This window comes from Phragmites australis, chromosome 22, assembly GCF_958298935.1.
Source record: "Phragmites australis chromosome 22, lpPhrAust1.1, whole genome shotgun sequence".
In the NCBI taxonomy this organism is placed as follows: Eukaryota; Viridiplantae; Streptophyta; class Magnoliopsida; order Poales; family Poaceae; genus Phragmites; species Phragmites australis.
This window is the reverse complement of record NC_084942.1, coordinates 17973133-17997351: the sequence shown is the minus strand read 5'-3', so window position 1 is coordinate 17997351 and position 24219 is coordinate 17973133. Positions and strand designations below refer to the sequence as shown.

Below are 24219 nucleotides of genomic sequence, written 5' to 3'. Positions count from 1 at the left end.
GAGAAATTTCCGAACCAGTGCGCGTCCGGACCAAAGTGGGCCCCACAGCGAACCCCCTTCGCCGCCCCCTTCTTCCCTCCCGCCGTCACCGCCCGTCTCCTCGCTTGCTCGGCGGGCGCCCTCCTCCTCAGACGACCCCGCCCCGCCCCGCCGCGGGGATGGAGTCGGACGGGGACACTCCCGAGCTCGCCGGTAAGCCCCAGCCTCGCTCGCTCGGGTTCGCTCCGCGTGGCGGTCTCTCCTCTTTTTGCCGTGGGCGATCGATCGAACGCCGAATCCAATCCGTCCGGTTAGCTGCGGGGATGGAATTGTTTGCTTGCTTGCTGCTGCTGCGTGGTGATGATATACTACTAGCGGTAGCCTAGTCCGTACGTCATCCATGGCTCGATTCGGTTAGCTGCGCGTGTTAGTACGTTGTCGGCTAGCTATGCTACTACGGTGTGATACTAACATCCACTGGATGCTTTCTTCTTAGGAATTACTCTCACCCCGGTCTGGATTGTTTGCCCGGCATTATACACAACTTGCCCAATTTGATGTTATACGCGTCTCTCTAGCACCGCTGCCATTCAGCAATTAATTGGAGCATTTGGTAGGAAACATCGCCCCGAAGCGGCACCTATCTGTGATTCAAAAGCGGTCTCTTAAATTGGCATCTATTTAAATCTGTTTTGCTCCTGGTTCTGTTTGTCTAGTTTTCCACACTAGTGCGTTGTGGTTTCTTATTCACAACTCTTGCGGTTTTGCTGGTGTTATCGGTTCAGTTCGTGCCTCTTTTTCATATTTTAGTAGGGAAAACTATGAAAAAGAGGGACTTTCCACTGGAAAGGTTCAAGGCTTCAACATAATATAGCTCACTTTTCATTGATATTTAAAAGGAAATTCTGAACATCCAACTTAGACAGACCGATTTTGAATGCATACAAATGCAAGCTTCCATGTTTGTGAGATTTTTTTGTGTACTATAAACAAGTTTTTTATAGCATCAGGTATATTTACGGTAATGAGGGGAAAAAGGATTTCACATAAAGGGATCAAAATATTATCCGTGTTAAAGATTCCTATTGGACGGCTATTGATTTGTCAGGAACACATGCATGAATATCCGCAGTTTAGTGTTTCCAGTTTATTGTGCATTGGCAGCATATCAAATTATTGAGAAGCAAGTTTGGAGATGTAAGAGCTCCCCACAAGGCCACAGGAAAAGAAAATCTTAACACATTCAAGAATCCTAGATATTTGGCCTCCGTTTGTTTAATGCCAAAAGCTTGGTAATATTATATATTCTTTGCCTCTTAATTTTTTTGGAACCAAGTTTGGCCAAAACGATGGCCAATTTTGCTGCTCGGATTTTGGTACGCCGATGCTTGGCTCGGTTTCCATGGGCAGATTTGGGCACAAACCAAACAACGCCTAAATTATGAGGGGAAATCTATGTGCAATCAATTGAGTTGCAAAATCTTTGTGGCCAAATTGATTGTGCACACTGACTCTAACAATAAACCAAAGAGCTGAAGTAAACGAACATTTACCAAAATTTTAGCTCATATCAACGGTTAGTAGATCTGGTTGAAGTTGTCAAGTTTTGGCAACAGAAACTTTGGCGACATCAGACCAAACAGACCTGTCGATAGAATTTGGTATCTTGCCACAACTGAACAGGCAGCAACTCTTTAAACCGCAGAGGCTTGCTTTGCTCTTTTCTTTCTATTTCTCAAGCAAAGGGGAACAGTAGAACCCCTGTTCGCGGCCGAGCATGCTCCCGTCCACCGTAGCATACCTTCACAACCGCCTCCCTGATGGGATCCATCCTTCTCTCTCACTCGGCAGCAGTTCCTCCTCCCCCCTCCCTCTGCCAGGATGGTGCTGAGTGGGGGTCCATTCAGATCTTCTGGTAATCCCTAACTTGCTTCGATTTCTTGAATTTTCATCATGGGGTCTCTTCTTTGCCATGAGCAATCAAACCCAAATATTTCCTTCTCTTCAATCCATCCAGTGATCCAGTCAGCTGCAGGTGGGTTTGTCTACTGCTGCTGTGGAGCACTAACCTAATCTATGCAACCATCTATAGCTTGATTTGGTTCTTGTTCTGTTTCAGCGCAGGATCAATTTCACAGGGGTCCTGTGCTGTGACACCATGGTGCGGGTGTATCCAACTATGGGTAGTACTACTGATTGCCGCTTATTTATTGATGCTTTCTTAAGAATTACTCTCCCAGGACTAAATATGCCCATTTGATTTTGTACACGTTTCTCTAGCACCGCTGCCAAAATGTTACCTCTGAAACCCGAAATGGCATCTATTTTGAAATTAAAAGGAACCCCCATAAAACAAATATATGTTTAAATCTATGTTGGGCTTGAGGGAGTGTAGTGAAAACATTCAATTAAGTTACTGTAAATCGCCTTTCTTGATTTAATCTGCATGTGGAGCTAGGAAGTTTGGTATGTGGATTAGTTCAGTTCAGTGTTGCTTATTCAAATGTTCAACAAGTATTAAGGTCAAATTGTTATCCTTGATCCCAAAAGTATGGGCTTCTGCAAAGTTGAGCTGTTACTGTGAAGGCCTTTTAGTCCTGCAGAAAGGGGAAACATTTATAGAAACCTTTCTTATTTTCGTTAGGTTCAAATCTGGCAAGAATAATATTCTACAATAAGAAATTTGATAAATTACAATGTAAAGTTTGTTGTTTTGGAAAATGTCATCAGATGTCGCACTGATGTGGAACCATGACCCATGTCAGTCTCATGGCCTGTTGCAGTTTACGGAACTGCAAACTTTGTGGTGCATTTTCATCAAATTTTCCCTTTTTTATATTCAACCCGATTCATTTACTCAATATTATTTGATTTCCGTTCCATCATGTTGGAACGATCCACTAGTCAAATGTTTGTTTTGGCTTGTGTGGTGGATGGAAGTGTATGGAGGAGTAAAAAGATCTACATATGAATACAACGAGTGTCATTAGCATTAGATTGCAAAAGGCTGTTGGGTTTAATCTGATATCATGCAATGTACGGCTGCACACTAGTAGCCCAGTAATATTTTATCGAACAAATATACATCTGTGAATATGACTCTCAGTTCATTGAAGTGCCATTGAGCTTCTTTGGTTTCTTTTCTTTGAAGATGTCATGTTAACACTCCCTTCACATGCCCTAAATTAGGTCTGAATAACATGCCTGACCAGACTTGTTTTTTCAGCACCTGAGTTACTTTGGAAGGCATCCTTTCTACTGGCTTATACACATTTCCTTGGATGACTATTATCAGAACTTAAACCTTTTTTGTTTTATGCCTTGTGGTTTGCAGTGTTAACAAATGTTTCTAATGCTTCAAGTGCACCTGAAGAAAATAGACCTTCTGGTGACAGCAACACTGTTTCAGAAAATGCCCAGGAACCATTGAGTTCTTTTCCAGAACTAGAGTCAAATGATGCTAGTGTTAACACAGAAAAGAAAGATCCTTGCATTTCGAAATGCAAATCAGTGGAAGAAATACCAAGAACAGTGACTGTAAAGAGGTGCAAGAACATTGATTCAAAGAAAGTATCCTCAAATAACTATAATAACTCAAGCTTTACTGGTAGTCCGGCTCTGAAAAAGCAGCCAAGAAAGGGGGACCATCATGTTCAACTATGTGAAAATGGAATATCTCACGATACAAAGCCTCCTAGCACAAGGATATGCATAAATTCAGCGTGTAAAGCTGTCTTGAATTCTGATAATGCATTTTGTAAGAGGTGTTCATGTTGTATTTGTCATCATTTTGATGACAACAAAGATCCTAGCCTTTGGCTGGTCTGCTCATCGGAGACTGGTGATAGGGATTGCTGTGAGTCATCCTGCCACATTGAGTGTGCACTTCAGCATCGAAAGGCAGGATGCATAGAACTTGGACAATCTATACAGCTTGATGGTAACTATTGTTGCGCTGCATGTGGAAAGGTTATTGGAATACTTGGGTGAGTGATTTTGCATCTACCTTGGACAGTAATCTTTATTTCTAGATGGAAAAGTTCTAAATGTGACTTGATCCATGCTACATGAAGCATTGTTGGCCGCTGTCAGCCCCGAATATTCTTTTAGCTATCTGATCCAGACCTTTGCACCATTAACTCTATTGGGTTTTAAAAATTTTTATTCTGGATGATTGTCAATATTGGTGAACATTTTTGCACTCTAAATATTGGATGAAGCATTCATCAGAATGATGTTTGTAGTTACGTATAGCATTCTGTGCTGATGAGTTCTGCTGTGGTGAACTTTTATTCCTGTATCTCTTTTTTTCTTCTTTTGCAAACATTCTTTGTTGTTTTTTAAGTTAATGACATCTTTGAAATATGTTGAGCAGGTGCTGGAAGAGGCAGCTGGTGGTTGCTAAAGATGCTCGTCGGGTTGATATTCTCTGTTCCCGCATATATCTGAGTCATAGACTTTTGGATGGCACAACTCGTTTTAAAGAGTTGCATCAGATCGTAGAGGATGCAAAAGCAAAGCTGGAAACTGAAGTTGGCCCCCTTGATGGTGTATCGTCCAAGCTGGCCCGCGGCATTGTAGGCCGGCTGCCTGTTGCTGCGGATGTGCAGAAACTTTGCTCTTTAGCAATTAAAAAGGCAGATGAGTGGCTGAGGTCAAACATTCAATCTGATACAAAACAAATTGGTAAATTATTTCAGTCTTGTAAAGTTTACCTCTTTCCAGTAGATGCATTGTGCAATTGACAGTTTATGAACCTTGTGTACTTCTTTCCATGATGCAGATACGCTTCCTGCCGCCTGCAGGTTTAGATTTGAAGATATTACAGCTTCATCATTGGTGTTGGTTCTTAAGGAAAATGTTTCGTCACAATATCATGCTGTCAAAGGCTATAAACTCTGGTACTGGAATGGCAGAGAACCACCTTACACAGGAGAGCCTGCTGTTTTCCCTAAGGACCAAAGAAGGATACTGATATCCAATCTGCAGCCCTGCCAAGAGTATGCCTTCCGGATTATTTCGTTTACTGAGGAGGGTGAACTGGGCCATTCCGAGTCTAAGTGCTTTACCAGGAGTGTGGAGATCATTCACAAGAATATAGAGCACGGAGCAGAAGGTTGTTCATCGACAGCCAAGAGAGATGGCAAGAGGCAAAATGGTATGTCATCAGGCTTCAAGGTGTGCCAGCTGGGTAATGTCTTCCGGAAAGGATGGGCTGAGGAGAATGGTTACCCCAGTACGATCTGTAAAGATGAGATTGAAGATTCATGTGATCAGAGTGATTCTGTGATACCAGATAAGGATCAAGTCACACATGGTGTCTCCCGCAAGCTCAATCTTAATGAGACCTCGGTCCCAGACCTAAATGCAGATGTAGTCATGCCAACAGAGTGTTTCCTGAACGAGAACGGATGTAGTTCAGGAAAGAACGCATTGACACAGTCAAACGGTTGTGGTGATTGCGAGACTTGTGCCGAGGGGCATGTAGGGAAGGCACTGGCCATGGAATCCCAATCACACAGTCGCAAGCAGACATCAGACTTGGAGCAGGAAACCTGTGCTGATGACAGCAATTTAGTGGTTGGCTCAGCTAGGCTCGTCTCCCGTAGGTTAGGCCAGTTAGATGATAATTATGAGTACTGTGTGAAGATTATACGACGGTTGGAATGTTCTAGCCACATCGAGAAGGATTTCAGAATGAAATTCCTAACCTGGTTTAGCTTGAGATCGACAGAGCAGGAGCGGAGAGTTGTGATCACCTTTATCCGCACCCTCCTTGATGAGCCCAGTAGTCTGGCTGCGCAGCTTTTGGATTCCTTTGAAGAAATTGTTTCCAGTAAGAGGCCAAGAACTGGTTTCTGTACTAAGCTATGGCACTAACCGGATAGACAAAAACTCAAACTGGTATCTAATATTCTAATATTCTTACAAGGGGAAAGTAACCGGGATCATAGTGTAATGCTACTCTTACCTTCTGATAAATGTATATGTAGTTAGCTTGATGTTGCTGTGCTTGGATATTTGCCGTGATGATATAATATATATTGATGGCTCTTAAGAAAGTTCTTATCAGGTTTATGGAGTTCATTCTTCAGCGACATGTTCAGAACCCTGTTTGGAATGTGATAATTTTTTTTCTGGTTCCTGCTAGAATAGAACTGTTTCCTATCAAATTCCTACACAATTCTTATGAAATCCTTGCGTTCCAAACGGCGCCTAAACATTACTGATTTTGAACCTAGCAAAGTAAATAGCTAAGTAATTTTAATCATTGGCGTTCGGGTTTCAATTTCATATGTAACCAAACAAGTCGATGGAAAACTGGAAATTCGTTGTCACGGCGTTCAGATTTCAATTTGTTATGGAACCAAACATGTCCTTGGCGTTCAGGCCCCAACATCACAAAAAATTTAGATAGTCAATAACGATCATTTCGAAATATTGGCCCAAGGGTACATATGCCCACATTCAAGGATCAGCCAATTTGACATAGGGTTTGAAAAAGTGTCAAAAACCGCTTGATATTTGCGAAAACCGGTCAATTCGGTCTGCAACGAATTCTGAATTCGACCGGTTTTCAAATTTGAATTCAAAATATTCAAAAAATCAAAAAATCACAATAAATTCTAAAAATACTAGAGATAATTCTGAGACCTTATGTGAAAAAAATTCAAAATAATATCGTTTGCATCATATTTTATATGGAGGAAGTTAAAAAAAAGAAAAATACTGAAATGGGCTGTATAAACATGATGATTTGATCCATCACGTTAAGGAAAAGCTTAATATGCAAATACATATTTTTCTTGTATAGGACGTATCTTAAGAGGATATTTAAAATTTGTTTCACTTCATTTAGATTTTTATTAATTATCTATGATTTTTTCAAAGTTCACGAGCATAAAGTGAACATGTTAAGAAATGACACTGTAATTAATTTTTTCATGTCGATCATTATTTTTTCTATATAAAGTATAGTATAAGTAAACTAATAAAAGTGTTTTCACTAATTTTGGATGTGCGGTGGGTTAGTTATGAATTAATCTAGTTGCAACGCATTTACATCATCCTGCCTGTTGCAATAACTATTTCATAAATTCATGTATTTTAAAAAGACATAGGACCATGTAAGAAGACTAAAAAAATTGGTTTCATGATTCTGGATTAGCAAAGAATTAATGCATTTAACTAGGTTTAGCAAATATATTTTCTCATAGAAAATAGACAACATTTTCATAAGCATAAATACTTTTATTATGTAGATCATATTACAACGAAACCAACAAAATTTGTTTCACTTGATTTAAATATCAGATGAGCTATTTTCACTTGATTACAAGGAAACCAACAAAATTGATTTTACAATGTTGAACTATTTTTTGTTTTTTCTTGAAGTTCACTGAAATTTGATAAAAACTGAACGCTTTTTGATAAAACCAAACGTTTTTCAATGGAATTCGATCAGTTTTTTACCACAAATGAAATGCGAAAAATATAGTCAGTTTTCGATGGAGCAGTTACCAAATGGTCGGTTCATTTGAATTTTGCCTCTGATTTATAAATTTGTCCGAATTCTCACCGAATTTCAACCGAATTTTCCGGTTTTCACGAATTTCGGAAAATCACTAGGGGCAGTTTTCGAGTCCCAAGTGAATTTTCGAACCTTGATTCGACAACATTCACTACAGCAATAACACATTCAACCAGGTGTTGACAAAACGATCCATTAGTCGGTAAATCACAAGATTTACTAGCTGGAAACACAGAATTCAAATCATTTCAGGGACTCTGAACCCTCTTCCTTCTTCTCCACGGCTTTGCTTTCACCTTTCAGCTCGACATCCTCCATGGCAACCACCTCTGAGTTCATTTTGCACTCTTTTCTTGAGCTTTCCTCCGGTCTACCCGCTTCCAGATCGCGCTCCAGCCGACGCAAGAACCCTTCTTCGACTTCACTCAGACGATCATCGACCTCTTGCTCGCTGTCGAAACAGGTGTTGTACCGCACAAGATAATCCGCCTGTCCTCCAGACCTGCTGATCTGGCTGTGCATATCGCTCAGCTCACAGCTTCCGTCCATGTCCCGCTCGCTGCCAAAGCATTCAGCGTCGTAACGCCTGCTGGATGATGCTGGAGAGGAGTATGGTGTGTACTCCTCTCCCATAGCTGCATCATCGCGCTCCCGAAGCGTCCTCAAGATCAATGTCTTGAGAAAGTTCATGACTTGGACAGCGTGCATTAGGGCTGTCAATGGATCTGACATCTAGCACAGATCAAAAGAGTAAATTTTAGCTGAAGTAATGAAAAATTACCAATTGCTCACGCCTTTCTTGTATGGGAACTACATGCAGATCAGCTCCTATCCTGCAAGAACAGTGGAATGGAGATTACCTGTGTCATGTTGGGGGCAAACACCATGGCTATGTTTCTGGCGTTCATCTTGTTCAGATCCTCCTCTTCGACAACGTCAGACATTAGCTCAACGGCCCAATTGAGGAGCGCCGCCTGAGTGGGGCGCAACAGCGTCACAAGCTCGATGAATTCCCCTTCAGAATTGGATTGCAGCACTTGCTCAGGGGAGAGGCCGTCAAGCACACCTTCTGGAAGTTCCCTGAACCATGCCTGTCCAATCCAAATGCATAGAAGTTTCAGTTCCTTTATTTCATAAAACTGATGCAGAGTGTTTTGTTCAAAATTTGGTAACGGTAGGTGGATGACATTGTAGCTGAAACATAGTTTCGTAATTATCTCATATTTAGTAAGACGCAGATGTTCTACCTTAATGAGGCTGGCCAAGCAGTGAACATCAATGTCCTCAGGAACGACTCCTTTGTTTAGCTGGTCCCTCACATGTTCCTCTTGGTCATTCTCCGGGTTTATGCGAAAGATCCCCTCGGCCTGAAAATGCAACATCAATATGAGCAGATCCGGGTTCACTTCTCATCGAAAACAGTCAGAAAGCTTAGTTCGAAATGGATGACCACCTTCAGGCCTCCCTGGGCATACAACTTCTCCTGCATGAGGAGCAATATCGTTGGCACAGAATTGCCCTTGCCGTCGTAGGTGCACTGCATTGATTCAGCCGATACACCAAATACACTGGCGCTGCAGAAAGGCAAAAGAAAATGAGCTTGCTGAATTATACCTCACGAGTTGATAAGTTCAAACAGCAAATCTTGGGCGAACTTCGTGTAGCGCATCGTAGATTCAGCTTTGTTACAGTGTGCTGTTGATTGGATGAGTGGCTCAGAAATTAGAACTCCATTGGATGAGTGTCTATGTTGCTGTAATTGTACAAAAGTATTTCTATGAGCTATCCTACCATTGACCACAATCTTGCAACTGTGTCTTTTTTAAACAGTGCATAAGAAAAAAGAAAGCGAATACTCAAAATTCAAAATTGCTGCCGTATTGGTCAGATCCAGGCATATAGCTGCAGAAACTGAAGTTTTGTTTTTGTTTTTTGAGGACTGCAGAAACTGAAGTTGCTTGAGTTATCTGAAGAAACTGCATCCTCAGGCCAAGGAGCTGTTCAAAATTGGGAACACTCGGAATCAGCGGCCATCCTTTTAAAAAATCGAAACTTTCACGGGGATTCTGGCCCAGAGCTTCTACACGGAAGCTTTGATTTTGAATCCCATGGTGATGGAGAAAAGGGAGGGCGGGGGGGGGGGGGGGTGGATGGTGGTGGCTCACCTGGCGCTGGGGACGCGGCAGGGCATCTCGACCTCGAACTCGGCCGGAAGGCCGAGGAAGCCGTGGAAGCGGTCGAAGGTGACGTGCGCAACGTGCCGGACGTCGGTGGGCCACCCGATCTCCATCTCCCCAAGCGCAGCCGCTGCCGTTTCCTCGTCCTCCTCTTCCTCCGCTGGCCACCCGGCGCCGGTGCTGCCACGCTCCACCCGGCACGCCACCACGGACCGCCGCACGGCCGCGAGCAGCAGCTCCAGCACCGCCCGACGCCGCCTCTCTTCTTCCCCTCCGCCGGCGGAGCCCCTCTTCCCCCCGCCGCCGCCCTTGCACCCCGCGCTGGAGACCACCACCACCCCCATCATCCCCGTTGACTCCTCCTCCTCCCTCCCTCCCCCCTCACGCAGCAACCCAACCCCAAGACATGGACGTCGCACCCCACTTTCTCCCTCTAAACTCTCCGACCCTCCAGCCCAGCTTCTCTCTCCTCGTCGGACACCTCGGAAACTAGCAGCAGACACACGGATCGGAGCTCCTCTCCCTCTCTACGTCTTGCCAAGTCCTCGTCGCCTCTCTCCCTCCCTCTCGCTGGAGTTCTTGGACAGTACCGAAGCAAAAGCAACGGGCTTCTCTCTCTCTCTCTCTCTCTCTCTCTCTCTCTCTCTCTCTACTTCTTGGAGGCAGCAGCTGAGCTCCGTCAGAGAGGAGAAGCATTAATGAGAGGGCGGAGAGGACGAGTGGACTGAAGTGTGAATAATTTTGAATGGAAAAGGTGCGGGATGCAAAATGCCGCCGGATTCAAACTCTGACGACCGGACCGTGGCTTTGGCCGCAGAAAAAGCGCAGACAGTTCCCGGGCCCACCGTCCTTTTCCTTTTCCACATCTGTTCTAATGGGAGACTCTCATAATCTAATTGTTTGAAAAAGTTTAAAATTTTACCCAAAGGAACAATTTGTTTTTTTTTGAAAAATCACTTGTTTAGTGGTTTACACTAGAAAACCAATTTCTAGCTATAAAGAAAAGGTATTGCTAAACTTCACCTCCCAAAACATGTATTTTTCAGATGACTACGAATAACCATCAGATTCCAATTTAATGATCTCTGGTCATCTTCTTCTTTTGTTCTTTCTCTAGTGCTTCTTTCTCCCTGTGATGCTGTGACACACTCCCTTGCCCCCATCCGTCTTTTACTATCTCCGACATCTCTTCTATCGTCAGATCCGTACTCACCATATATCGTCATGTTAATCAATCCATTTTCCTCACCCCCGCTACCAACCCCTCTCGTTGTCCGCGGCTCTGGTGGCACCACCACCGTCTCGCCACACTACCATACTCCCTCTAACCCTCGGAGTCGCCAATAAATTCTAAAACCCCAAACCCTAATCTCCTCCCCTAAACTTGCTAGCAGCCGTTGGTTCATATGGTCACCTAAAACATCTAAATTTCGAGAGATTTTAGACGCTTGAACTCTAGGAAGCATGATAAATACAACCCTAGGTTTTATGGTTATAAGGTTTAAAAAGAAACTAATCCAAGTCCTTGATCACATTCTAGCTCAGCAGACTAAGGACGTGTTTGGTTGCTCCGCTCCGCTCGTGCAAGCATCCGTCGGTGCAGTCGCTCGAGCTCAGCCGCGTGTTTGGTTGCTCGGACCAGCCCTCTTTCCTGCACCCTCCTGTGAAAATGCATCGAGCGAGCCTGGCTTGCCCAATGCAAAAACATTGTGCGTGATATTTTTCTTATTTAACTTTAGATTTTATTTAGGTACAAAAGTGATCTAAAAATTCTAAATATTTTTTGAGCAAACTAGAGCTCACTAGTAACCCATTTTAATTAGTTTGATTCAAAATCCTAAGTTAATATTTACTTAAAATTCACAAAAAATTATAAAAAATTACTAATATTCTTATCTTGTGATGTACTAATTTATAAAAATATTTTCAACCCTATATTATTTGATAAAAAAAAGTGAGTTCCTTTATAATGCAACATATACTCATGCGGGCAACCAAACACAATCTCTTCTCAGTCAGGCTGAGCACATGCAGCCAACCAAACAGACCCTACTGCATCTCTCCAGCCTGTCTCAACTCAGCCTGCATGATTCATACGAGTCAAACTGAGGATATGCGGGAAACCAAACATGCCATAAAAAATGTGTAAATTAATGTTTTGGTCCTTTATAAGAACTAATGTACTGCTTTGCTTGCTCAATGACATAGATAAACTCTGGAAAACACACACACATATTTTCCATACGTGCAGTTGATAAACAGACAATAGTAAGGTTAAAATATCTAAAAAAGAGAGCCTATTATTCCTATCTGAATATTTTACGTTTTGTTTCATAAAGTTAATTTTTGCATAAAACATCGAGAGCCTATTTGGTTCGCGTCTAAATTTGCTACATCTAAAGTTAGTCACATTATAGATTTTTAAACAGTTGCTTATTTAACTGCTATAAGTATGATAAACTACACTTTGTTAGCTTCCTAACACACATATCATACACTCAATTTTTTAACTAATTTTATCACACTTGTAATTAAAAATTTCTTAGTCACACTTTTTATGACAAACCATACTTAACCAACCTTAAATATGACAAACTTAAACATGAATCAAACATGCTCCAAATTCAGCAAACACGACCAAACCACAACACATCCCAGAAACTTGACCACCAACCTACTCCATATAGACCAAACCGTACAATGCTTCCATACCAAACCACAACACATCCCAGAAACTTGACCACCAATCTAACATCAATTCCAGATTTATTGACGCATATACTTTTTTTTCAACTTGAAAACTGACACTTAGGCCATCTCCAGTGATAAAAAAAAACCGACTCATAGAGTGAGAAGACTCATCCCCACTGCAGAGCAGCTGAACCATGCACATGCAAAAGATTCGAATCCAATCTTTGGTTTGATGTATGAGCATTAAAATAATATTGTTGGCATAAGATTTTGCAACCCATGCAACACATAAATCCTTGATAGCTATCCCAATTTTACAGAAAAATCATAACTTATTTACAAGCAAACAATCACAGAATTTCGAACAACAACTAGAAGAATTATTGTCCGGTTGATTTACAAGCAAATCAACAAAGTAATGCTGTCCAAACCTTGGGGATTTGAGCAGCAGCAAGAACTAACCCTAAACTAGTCTATACGCATGAAGTAAAAGAAAATAGATGCAATGAAATTGACAATTGACTTGATGATGCAATCGGCTTTCACCCCCTCAAACTATTTATTAGGGTAGCTTGAACTTGGGCTTATGGAATAAGACTCTATCTCTTCCTTACAACCTGTCTCTTCGGTCAAAACTATCAAAAGAATCCGAATAGATATAAAAAAATCAAACCGACTCGAACTCGGACTGAACATTGGATGTTCCAGTGAGAACAAAATTCTAAACACCGAAACATACAGTGCGTTCAACCAGGCTAAAACCCTAAACTCTATTTAATGAACACCAGATATTCCGATGTACAATGTGTACTCGCCGGAGTTTTCGACGGACCAATTTCCAGGAGACCTGAGCCTTTTGCAAAAACTTGTATTTATACTCACCGGATAATCCGATATTTTCACTGGAGGTTTCATCGGACTAATTTCTAGAAGAACCAAACTTTCTGCAAAATTCAACTTGAACTCACCAAATAATCCGATACTTTCACTAGAGGTTTCACGGGACTAATTTCTAGGAGAACCAAACTGTCGGTGATATAGGAACTGGGGGTTCCCGAGTCCCGAGGCCAGGACAGGACATTGCCACGTGGCGCCATCCCTCGGGAACCATCTCCCCAAGGGCCCGAGAAAAGCCAGACCCGGGACGGGGTGCTCGGAGCCAAGAACAGTTGGTCCCTGAGTACCCAGAGTTCCCCGAGGACCTGAGAAGAGCCAAATCCGGGAGGGGGTGCTCGGGGCTAAGAACAGTTGGTCCCCAAATACCCAGAGTTCCCCGAGGATCCGAGAAGAGCTAGATCCGGGATGGGGTGCTCGGGGTCAAGGACAGTTGGTACCCGAGTACCCAGAGTTCCCCGAGGATCCGAGAAGGACTAGGCTCGGGAGGGGGTGCTCGTGGCAAAGGACAGCTGGTCCCCGAGTACCCAGAGTACCCAGAGTTTCCCGAGGGCCTAAGGAGCCCCTTGCCGGTGGACCCCGCAAGGGCTCCCCTGTAATGTGTTGTCGGTGGATGAATATCGCAAGCGGGGATACTGAGGGACCCCCTTTGAGATTCGGCCGAGGGGCTGATCCTGGATCTACCTCGTATGTGGATTTAATGCGAATGTATGAGATCTAGGCGGGACGGGTGATCATCGGCTAGTAGGAGTAAATGCGCAAGGAATTTTAGACAGGATCGGACCGCATGGAGCGTACTACCCTACTCCTGTGTGTATAATGTGCTATTAATGCTCTTAGAATGCCTTTCTCTAGATCTCTGTGTTACAAGGTTTTTTGCTCTATCTATCAAATCTTGAGCTCCGGTCTGCAAGTGCCGGTCTCTAAAAACTTGACTTCTACTCGGCCTGGACCTTTCAAAAACTTGTGTTTCTTCGAAGTGCTCCCCCTCCTTTTATCCTGCCGGGGGAGGCTCGGCGTGCCCAGAAAGGGGGCACAAGTTTCCGTACGCCATAAATAGAAAGCAACCATCATGGGGCTACAGCTTGATGTTACAGGGGTTGAAAAATGCGCCTTCGGCCGGTCCCGTCGCCCATTACGCCAAACTTTAGTAGGTGCAGGGGGGCCACCGGCCAGCCGCCGAACACCCCGCATGCCCGCCCGGTCAGAGCAGATCTGACATGGTCAGGGTGGCAGGCGATACGCCTCGAGCCCAGCGACGATATCTCCAAGTCGTTTCCTTTATGGGCCCCGCAGGGTGACGTGCAATGGGACCCGTCGCATTAAATATCCCCACGTCTCCTGCCAGGCGGTGGCAGGGACTGACATACTCAGTACGGCATGCGTGGGGGGGAGTGGTTGGAAGTGACCGGTTGACATCTCACCGTTGAGCCCTTGTGGGGTCCACCGGCAAGGGGCTGTTCGGGTCCTCGGGGAACTCTGGGTACTCGGGGACCACTGTTCATAGCCCCGGGCGTCCTCTCTCAGTTTTGTCTCTTCTCGGGTCCTCGGGGAACACTGGGTACTCGGGGACAACTATTTATGGCCCTGAGCACCCCTCCCGGAACTGTCTCTTCTCGGGTTCTCGGGGAACTCTGGGTACTCGGGGATCACTGTTCATGGCCCCGATCACCCCTCCCGGAACTGGCTCTTCTCGGTCTTCGGGGAGATGGTCCCAGCGGGAAAGCACCACGTGGCATTCTGTTGTCCTGGCCTCGGGACTCGGGGACCCCTGGTTCCCATGTCACCGATAGGTGTCAATTAGTGGGAAGCTCAATGCTACATTTAAGAGGGAGCGTGGCCTGTCACATCCAACCACTCCCCTCACGCCTGTCGTACTGAGTACGTCAGTCCCTACCACCGCCTGGCAGGAAGGCGTTGGGATAATTAATGCGACGGATCCCATCGCACGTCACCCTGCGGGGCCTATAAAGGAAAACGGCTTGAAGATATCGTTGATGGGCTCGAGGCGTATCGCCTGTCGCCCTGCCGCGTCAGACCGTGTCAGATCTATTCTAACCGGACGGGCATGCGGTGATATTCAGCGGCTGGCTAGTGAGCCCCCGCTGCACCTGCTAAAGTTGGGGCGTAATGACCGACGGGACCAACCGATAATGGCTGTTTTCCATTTATGATTTACGGGAACTTGTGCCCCCGTTCTGGGCACGCCGAGCCTCCTCCGGTAGGATAAAAGGGGGGATCACTTCGTAGAATAGCGAACCTGGAGGTTGGAGAAGTTCGGACGAAGCTGAGGCCAAGTTCAGATGAAACTCAAGACTTAGAACAAAAAACTTTGTAACACAGAGATCTAGAGAAAGGCATTCTAAGAGCACTAATAACACACCAGACACACAGGAGTAGGGTATTACGCTCCATGTGACCCGAACCTGTCTAAATCCCTTGTGTATTTACTCCTACTAACTGACGATCATCTGTCCCGCCTAGATCCCATACATTTGCATTAATCCCACGTACGAGGTAGATCCAGAATCAGCCCCCGGTCGAATCTCAAAGGGGGTCCCTCAGGATCCCCGTTTGCGGTGTTCATCCACCGACACAAACTCTCTGCAAAATTGAACTTAACCAGATAATCCGATGCTTTGACCGAACTAATTTCTAAGAGAATCAAACTCATTCACACTAAACTACTCTACTCACCAGATATTCCGATGATGACACGACTTAAGCAACGAAACATCCGATATTCATAAAATTTTTAGCCGTGTCATTTTTTACTATCAACAATTATTTGTACATAGTAAAACCTACTGACTCTGTACCAGATCGTCGTGTGAGTGTTTCGGGCTGGAGAGAGAAAAATAATTTTTTATTGACCGTGGGTCCCATGCAAATGGTTTGGCATGGTTGGAGAGCGGAGAGGCCAACCGAACGCATCATGTGTCGCTAAATTTTTTTTTGATGATTCGACTTGCCAGTGGAGATGCTCCATGCTGGTCTTAGTTAAAGATGGCAACGGGTAAAATACCCGTGGATATAGGTTACTTAAACCCGTACCTGCGAGCTTATATCCGTGCCCGCACCCGTACCCGTTACTCGCCACGGGTAAGAAATGCTACCCGCGTCCGCTACCCCCGGGCATCTTATACCCGCGGGCGCATCCGTATGCCCGCCCAAAGCACGGGTTTGCGGGTAATTAGGATGAATTTATATACCTAAGCTCCTAGATTATATATCTATTGGTGACTTGGACCCACATGTAACGTGATTGGAGCGGGTTTACGGGTTCACGGGCACGGGTATGTCTTTTTTTTGCCCGTGATCGTTTACCCATCAGATTTAAGATCAAACCCGTACCTGTACCCGCGGGCAAGCATTGAAACCCAATCTCGCACCCGTCGGGTTTCTTACCCGCGGGCACGCGGGTAATTCCCACCCGTTGCCATCTTTAGTCTTAGTGATGTTGATCAGATTCTAGTGCTAAAAGGTAAACAAAAGATAACGAAATCAGCTGTAGCTACTGAATCCAGTAACAACAAGCATTAGGGCTGAAGCATTTTATTGCACCACCATATCTACTGATAAAAGTGCAGGTAAAGGCATTTAATTATTTCCTTAATCAAACTGTCAATGACAAAAAAAATATTCAATGACAATTGAATTCAACTATCGCTAACAAATCACAAGCTGTCTGCGAATGCATTATCATCTTGGTCGCCAAATATATTTCTTGGGCAAAGGCAAATGAAAATTCTGTATACTGGCCCGACCTTAAGCTCTTAATAATTCAACTTGTTTCTTTGGCAGAGTCATGCTAAAGTTCAACAGTCTATATAAGTAAAAAAGAAATGATTCAGCTGTACATAAACACCTTCAAGAGGCAAAAATACACCAGATGGAACATCATGCCAACAAACCTGTATATTGGAGAAACAGTTACACAAAAATGACTAAAAGGTATAATAAGCAACAGAGTATGAGCGCTTACTAGGGGTGTCGATGAGAAATTTCTCGGTGGGGAATGGTTCCCCATCCTCATTCCCGAACGAAGAAAAATTGCATGCTCCTGTCCCAGTCCCTGCTCGTGGGGACTATTTCTCCCCATCCTCGTCTCTGTACGGGGAATGGGGACACGACGGAGAACTCATCCCCACTAAGCGTTATATGAGTTGAGCTCTAAGTTGAATAGGGATGGTTGGACTGGGCACTTGAGCTGATTATGCTATGGACTAGGTTATAAGTTGAGGATAGACCGGTTGAGTCAATAAATATAAAGGCCATATATTTGGGGGGCCCACGGGAAATGGGGATGGGGAACTGTCCCCACTCCCGTCATACCCAACCGGGGGGGGGGGCTTTTTGCCAATTAAACCCCCGTGGGGAGGAGGAATTGGCCCCATCCCCGTCTTCTAATATAGGAATTCTCCGTCGAGGAATGAGGATCAGAACCCATTGATGTCCCTAGCACTTACTCTCTATTCTTACAATGGTAATGGAGTTCAAAGGCCAGTGTTACCTGGACATCTATGTCCAAATATTTTTACCGAATCACACATCCCAAATTCGAATCGAATTTCAATACCCATATCGAATTTTGAGTTTGTATTTCACGTGTATAAATTTTCTTTACTGAATCGGACATCCGAATCCGAATCCAAATCAGATTAAAAAAAATAAAAGGGCTACAAAAGATGATATGATCCATGTGATCTGGAGGGAAGCGTAGAAGTATTGTGTTAACACATGTTTTTTTAGGCCTTCTAGGGTATGTATCATGCTTATCCAGCCGCTGAGAAGCATCTGGATGCTGCTGCTCATCATACGTCCTTGAGCTGAGACACAATTTTTTTGCTCCAAATCATGAACTGCGGCATAGCTGTAATCACACGCCTGAATCCCCGACATTGGCACTATACATTGTCGAATATTTTCCTTGGTTCTCCTCGCATATACTAGTGAAGGGATTGTCGCTTCATTATAATTCCAAATAGACGAGATCAATTTTCACTACTATACCTGTTTACAAAACTTTTGATGCATGTTGGGGGTATCAAGGAACCAGAATTCTTGGATAAATATGCAAAATTGCATCAGCAATTCAGCCTAGACAATTAAACCCTCCAAAGCTCTGCACGTGAACCAGGATAGGCCGGGCTCGAAATGGTAGCGCAAAAGTAGAAACACTAGTATAGCTGATTCTTGGCCCAATCTCTTCTTAGCTGGAGCTTTGGGTAGACCAGTAGCTTGTTACTGCTTTGCTAATGTGAATTACGTTGTTGATCTGCGTATGGTAAAGTAGAGGAAAGATACTCTGTCACTATGTGGGGAGTAGAGAAATGTCATGCAGCAATTCCTTGTCATATACCAACGGGCGACAGGAGTTTATGGGCCTGTTGGTTGGTCTTAGGTTTTTCCAAAAATTGTTTTTAAAACCTGCTACTTTTAATATGAATGAAATGTATAATATATGTAACACTTCTCGGAACATCATCTCTCATAAGCTATATTAGTTCCTTCGTATCAATTTCTAGCTTGCAGTAATAATGATAGTTTTTATTTCTCAGAAGCCATTTTTATAAGCAAAATGATTGATTCAGCTTTCTACTTATGAGATGTAAAAGCCAACATAAGCTAAACCAAATAGAGCCTACATCGGCAATTTTTTAAAAAGGATGCATATATTTGTAATTTTTTAAATTAAAAAAATATGTCCCTGCTCAAGCTGGGCTTTTTTTGCCGCTTCAGTCAGGACTGGACCACGGACCATGCTAGAGGGGCTATAGCATAGGCCCAGGACCAGCCCAAAACCACCCAGCCCAAAATACTTCTAGCCGGCGGCCCAGCGCCCCTTCCTTGCCGTCAGGTCACCTCCACCCGACTCGACACGAGTACACGACAACACCTAGCCCTAATCCCTGCTCCCTCGGCGGCGCGCCGGCGGCTCCCTAGTCTCTCCGGTGGCCGTCTCCTCACGACCTCGCCAGTTCGCCGCCGAGTTCCGCCTCCCGCGCGCGCTCTCCCCCGACAAGAGTTCCGCGGACGCTCGTCGACCAGCTCGGCCTGTCCCGCGCCGCGGACACCATCTGCTCCTGCGTTTTGATTGGGAGATTTTGTTTCCCTCTGTACATTGGAGATAATCATCGGTCGGTTCGAGAAGAAAGTGTAAGGGTGCTCTGATTCTCAACGTGATTGCTGGACCTCATACTTTATTTTATTTTCGAGTTATGTTTTTGTTTCTTGATGTTATTTAGGCAGAGATTTGCTGGAATACTGTATGGAGTTTTGATACGATTGAAAAGCAAGATCCTTTTGGTATTTTCCAATGATTGATCTCTTTTGATCTGGACAGCAGATGGTCCTGGTAATCTAAAATTAAATTCAGCTGCTGATACTTTGTGAAGTACAAATATCAGCTGTCCAAGGCGGCGATCCTTTGGTAATATGTCGCTCTTGTTTGCTTTAGCACCAGAGGATTCATCTGGCACTTTCAGTTGCTAGGCTAGCTCGAACGTTGAACAGTTTGGAAATATGGCTGCTGGTTTTGTCATGTTTTTCTCATCGGGGACTAATTTGTAGAATCAAAGCAACAATCCATCCTTGTTAACATGTTAATGCCAGTGGTCGAGCTTTTACTTTTTCAAGCGATGAATTCATATAACTGGTACTGATCAGGCTTTTGCTTTTGCAATCCATCCTTGTTAAGATGTTAATGTCAGTGATCAGGCTTTTGCTTTTAAAATGTTGATTGGCACCAGTTATGAATTACTTGGATCCAAATTCTGCAGGAATTATTTCTGCTTCAGGAATTGCTGCAGAGCTAGGCATTCCACTAACCCATCGAGGTGTTGCTACCAGGTAACATTAGCATTTTGCACTCTTATCTTTCTCATTATGTGCCCAATTTATATACCTAACGACCATTTATATTCAGCTTCTATTCATGCCAAATTATTTTGCCCTTTATATAAAACTTTCTTCGAAATAGCTTTTGCACAATCTTCACTATAACTGATCAATTTTCTTTTCAGACTGGCAGAGCCGTAGAGGCCATTTGGTCGCGCATCTTTAAATTGAAAACTAGTGAAAATTTTAGTACGTGGTAATTAGGACCTCTCTTGCTTCATTTCTGGGTCCGCCACTGGCTTCAGTCATGGATCACGACCCATTCCTCAGTTCCCGGTTGGTTGATGTTCAGCAAGTTGCTCTGACTAGAACCTTTTGACAGCTGCTATTCTGTTATTAGATTATTTTTTGTCTGTATACCATGGAATGCAGTGTTATTCTTATTCCTTATTTAGTTAATGGTGATAAGATTGTGTTTGATTGTGCCTTTCTTCTTAATTAGATCTGCCTTTCTTTTGCACCTGGGATGGTTTGAGGAGAAAATTTAAGTGCTTTACAATTACCATTCATCGCACTGTATTGCCTTGTGGGTTTTGAACACCTTCTTCAGTGTTTGGGTTTAAAATTATGGAAGTCGTACTGTTCACCACAAATGGGATGAAGAGTATGCATGGTGCTGTCTCATTTATTTGCTTTTGATTTTTCTTGGCAGTGTTCTGTAAACAATTGATTGAACTACGTTCTTTTTATATCTCCGATAATGAATGTCGCATTTATCTTACTGCTCTTGTCTCAATACCGGCAGCATGTCCACCTAAATTGTTCAATAATCTGATGAGAAATTTATACTGTCCTTTTCTTTGTCTTAAGGTAACTCGGCACCCACCATTCATCCATCTGCAATGGAAGCCAAGTTTTTCCGGTTTCTGAAGCTTGTTGGGGTTGGTTTCAAAGCAAGGTCAGAGTGCCAAGGCCGTGAGTTGTTTCTGAAACTGGGCTATAGCCATGAAGTGCAGTTCACTGCTCCACCTGCTGTTCGTGTCTTCTGCTTCAAACCCAACATAATATGCTGCACCGGCATTGACAAGGATAGAGTGCACCAGTTTGCGGGCGCTGTCCGAAGCTGCAAACCTCCAGAGGTGTACAAGGGGAAGGGCATATTGTACATTGATGAAGTTATCAAGCTGAAGCCAGGGAAGAAGCAAAAGAAGTGACGACGCAGAGACAGATCGTTATGTTCTGTTCTTAACCTCTTTAAGATTGATCCTGCAGCACATTTGTGGCAACGCAAATTTGATGTGCTTTTCTTGTGATAGGCATATCATCATTGCCCCAGACTCCCACACTGGAAGGCATCTAATGAATGTTTTATGACCATGCATAGGAATAAGTTACCACTTCAATTTTTTCGCTTGAGCTCGAACCTTGCCTTGCAGAATGGATTGCCGTTCTGTGTGGACCCTTACCTGTCAAAATTATATTTTGGGAGATATTGCAAATTAAGGGTGAACGTGATCCAGGTCCAGGAAATAGATGCATGTTGTAACATATGATTTATACCTGCAAATATGTTGCAGGGTCGCTACTCTACCTCAGTTTTATCTCCCCTTTTTTTGTCCTGTATACCACATTTTTTAAATATTTAGGAGATGGGGCAAAATAAACATGGTCAAATGGGCCATTCGTGCCGGCTTAGCATGGGCCCGACTCGGCACGACCCGGTTATGGCACGGCCCAAACGGCCATCTACAGTAACAGGCCATGCCGTGCCGGCCCGCGTGCTTTCCCCTCGGCCCACGGCACGGCCCGTCGGTGATCGTGCCGGGTCGGCCTGGGCACGATTTTGGCCCGACGGGCCGAAATAGATAAAAAAAAATATATAAAAAATATATAGAAAATATATAAAAATATAAAAAATAGATAAAAAATATTAAAAATAGCTAAAAAATTAAAATATATATATATAAAATAGAAAATAAGTGCCGGGCCGGGCCGTGCCAGGCCGGGCTGTGCCAGGCCGGGCCGTGCCGGCCAGGGCTGGGCCGTGCCGTGTCGGCCCGTCGTGCCGCACGCTCGGTCTAGGCACGGCCTGTGGCCTCGTGCCGTGCCGATCCGGCCCGTCGGTGATCGGGCCGTGCCGTGCCTGGACTGTGCCTACAGTGCCGTGCCTGGGCCGTACCTCGGGCCGGTCTAGTAGGCACGGCCTATTTAGACGTTTTTAGAGTAAAATAAGGATGAACATGATCCAACAGCTAGAATCGGGGACTTGAAATAGTTGCAAGTTGTAAGACATGATTTATACTGGCAAATCTGTGGCTACAATACAACAGTTATCTGTTTTGTATACCTCTATTTAATTTAATCACTGTGATAAAATGTTGTAGAAAGAACTATATATTTGTCTGTATATACCACAACAAATGCAGAACAAAAACGCGATGCTCTCCTGTTATTTTTTCAAACAAAATTTCTCCTTTTTGAGATGACTCTTGAGTAGAACTGGCTCCAAAACAACCGAATTGAGCTATCCCTATGCCATATTTTATTTCTAGAATAATTTTCGAGTTCTTGATGTGCCATTAAACTGAAGATTCTTGATGCTCCTTGTGACTCTGGGTTCAGAATGCATTTATTTTTGTCTGAGCTGAGAGCATCGCGAGTACCACCAACGTAGCACACGTAGGCGTGGCACGTGGCAGGCATGGCGATCGTCTCCTGTAGGCGCCCGCCACCTCCGACGCACACGTGGCACAGCATGTGGATGCAAAAGTGGAATCCGGGTGCACACGTCCTTGGACGGACAAACACACGGCTCGGCGGGGCGGCTGGCCACACGGAAGGAGTCGTCGCAAGCGCCGGCGAAGAAGGGCGGCTCGGCGGCAGCGTATCGCCATGCCCTCCCGGCGTTGGGGCAGCGGAGACTATACGTTGGCGCAAAAAATATAGATCTTTGCGTCAACATACGAGCACCTCGTGTGCAATCCACACGCACATGACGTGCAGCTACGGAGATAACTATTGCGCTTTCACAGCAACGAGCTATCAATTTAGAAGCAAATCGGTAAATGACAACTAACACGGCGAGCAGCATCTGGAAAACACAGTCTGACACTACAATAACATATCTTTATCAGCAAATCGCACCCGGGAGGGACCTGTCGGGGCACGATCAACCGACGGCTTGTCCTTGGTCGTCGAGATCAAGAACGAGTAGCAGCAGGAGGAAGAAGGAGGAGGAATATGACTACAGGAGCTAAGTAGAAAAATATTATATGCATGTTGGATGTTTCAATCGGTCATGATCCTCTCATATTTAAAGACCGACAGGTATTAGCCGTACAGATTAATTTTTTTAATTCAAATCAAATAAGACTCAAAGATATGATTCGACTATAACACATGAATCCAAACTTTCTATAACTAACATATCTTTTCTATTCAACCACATAAATTCTAATATATCTACCTAATTATCCTTTATTGTCGTGGTTGTGGTTACTGTTCATCAGTCAGGCACTGTTTATCCGGTGAGAGTACTGTTCACACATTAGGTCGAGTACTGTTCGTCCGTCGCGGTTATTGTTCATCGGTCGTGGTTGACAAAATCAGACGAAAAAATATATATTACCCAAACTTAGATGGCCTTAATTAGCAATTGTTAATCTATAGTTCTCTACTAGCCACTTTATTTGGCAGGCACTTCAATATTTGTATGTTTATGCGGTTACGCCAACCTGTGCGGCTCTGCCTTGTTGAGTTTGAGCCAGCTGAGATAGGGGCTAATTTGGCTGCGCATTTGTGCGCCAAACAAGCATCCCTGTCTAGGTTTGTCAGCTTAAGTACCACACTTCTATTGTAGCCCATCGTGTATATATACAATATACATATATATACAGATATATATATATATACACATATACATATACATATATATACAATATATTATTCTACACCTTAGGTTCTATACCTATTGAATAAAATTTTAGTACTATCAAATAAAATTTCAGTAGTAAAACACGATTCAATAATTATTACTAAAATTTTGTTCAGTAGATATAGAGTAATACGCTACACGCTATGTGTAGCATTACCGTGTGTCTATATGTG

The 24219-nt window shown here is 43.9% G+C and overlaps 3 protein-coding genes across 8 annotated transcripts; 2 read left to right on the top strand and 1 right to left on the bottom strand.

The window, feature by feature from the left end:
• Positions 1–6051, top strand: LOC133904741 (VIN3-like protein 1). Its single transcript, XM_062346262.1, has 4 exons — positions 1–192; positions 3314–3965; positions 4355–4665; positions 4763–6051. The coding sequence occupies exons 1-4, from the start codon at positions 159–161 to the stop codon at positions 5857–5859; spliced, it is 2094 nt and encodes a 697-aa protein (XP_062202246.1). The 5' UTR covers positions 1–158; the 3' UTR covers positions 5860–6051.
• A 1482-nt stretch (positions 6052–7533) lies between these two features.
• Positions 7534–10034, bottom strand: LOC133904372 (rho GTPase-activating protein 2-like). Its single transcript, XM_062345838.1, has 5 exons — positions 9676–10034; positions 8964–9084; positions 8758–8877; positions 8371–8601; positions 7534–8242 (listed from the first exon to the last, which is right to left on the bottom strand). Exons 1-5 carry the CDS (start codon positions 10032–10034, stop codon positions 7754–7756), a joined length of 1320 nt encoding a protein of 439 aa, XP_062201822.1. The 3' UTR covers positions 7534–7753.
• Positions 10035–19135: 9101 nt separating this feature from the next.
• On the top strand, positions 19136–21735 carry LOC133905409 (large ribosomal subunit protein uL6m-like). 6 transcript variants are annotated; one of them, XM_062347170.1, is made up of 4 exons: positions 19136–19431; positions 19622–19705; positions 20055–20124; positions 20983–21735. In XM_062347170.1, exon 4 carries the CDS (start codon positions 21015–21017, stop codon positions 21324–21326), a length of 312 nt encoding a protein of 103 aa, XP_062203154.1. In that variant the 5' UTR covers positions 19136–19431; positions 19622–19705; positions 20055–20124; positions 20983–21014; the 3' UTR covers positions 21327–21735. The 6 variants fall into 6 exon arrangements, with proteins under 6 accessions (XP_062203154.1, XP_062203155.1, XP_062203153.1 ...); XM_062347171.1 differs by having other exon boundaries at positions 19619–19705; XM_062347169.1 differs by having other exon boundaries at positions 19521–19705.
• Positions 21736–24219: the final 2484 nt, after the last annotated feature.

Coding starts and splice junctions, on each gene's coding strand:
- LOC133904372 (XM_062345838.1), bottom strand. CDS start 10,034: ATGATGGGGGTGGTGGTGGTCTCCAGCGCGGGGTGCAAGGGCGGCGGC. Junction 9,085..9,675: donor TGCCGCGTCCCCAGCGCCAG/GTGAGCCACCAC, acceptor GCCTTTCTGCAG/CGCCAGTGTATTTGGTGTAT. Junction 8,878..8,963: donor ATGCCCAGGGAGGCCTGAAG/GTGGTCATCCAT, acceptor TTGCATTTTCAG/GCCGAGGGGATCTTTCGCAT.
- LOC133904741 (XM_062346262.1), top strand. CDS start 159: ATGGAGTCGGACGGGGACACTCCCGAGCTCGCCG. Junction 193..3,313: donor GGACACTCCCGAGCTCGCCG/GTAAGCCCCAGC, acceptor TGTGGTTTGCAG/TGTTAACAAATGTTTCTAAT. Junction 4,666..4,762: donor ATCTGATACAAAACAAATTG/GTAAATTATTTC, acceptor TCCATGATGCAG/ATACGCTTCCTGCCGCCTGC.
- LOC133905409 (XM_062347173.1), top strand. CDS start 21,015: ATGGAAGCCAAGTTTTTCCGGTTTCTGAAGCTTGTTGGGGTTGGTTTC.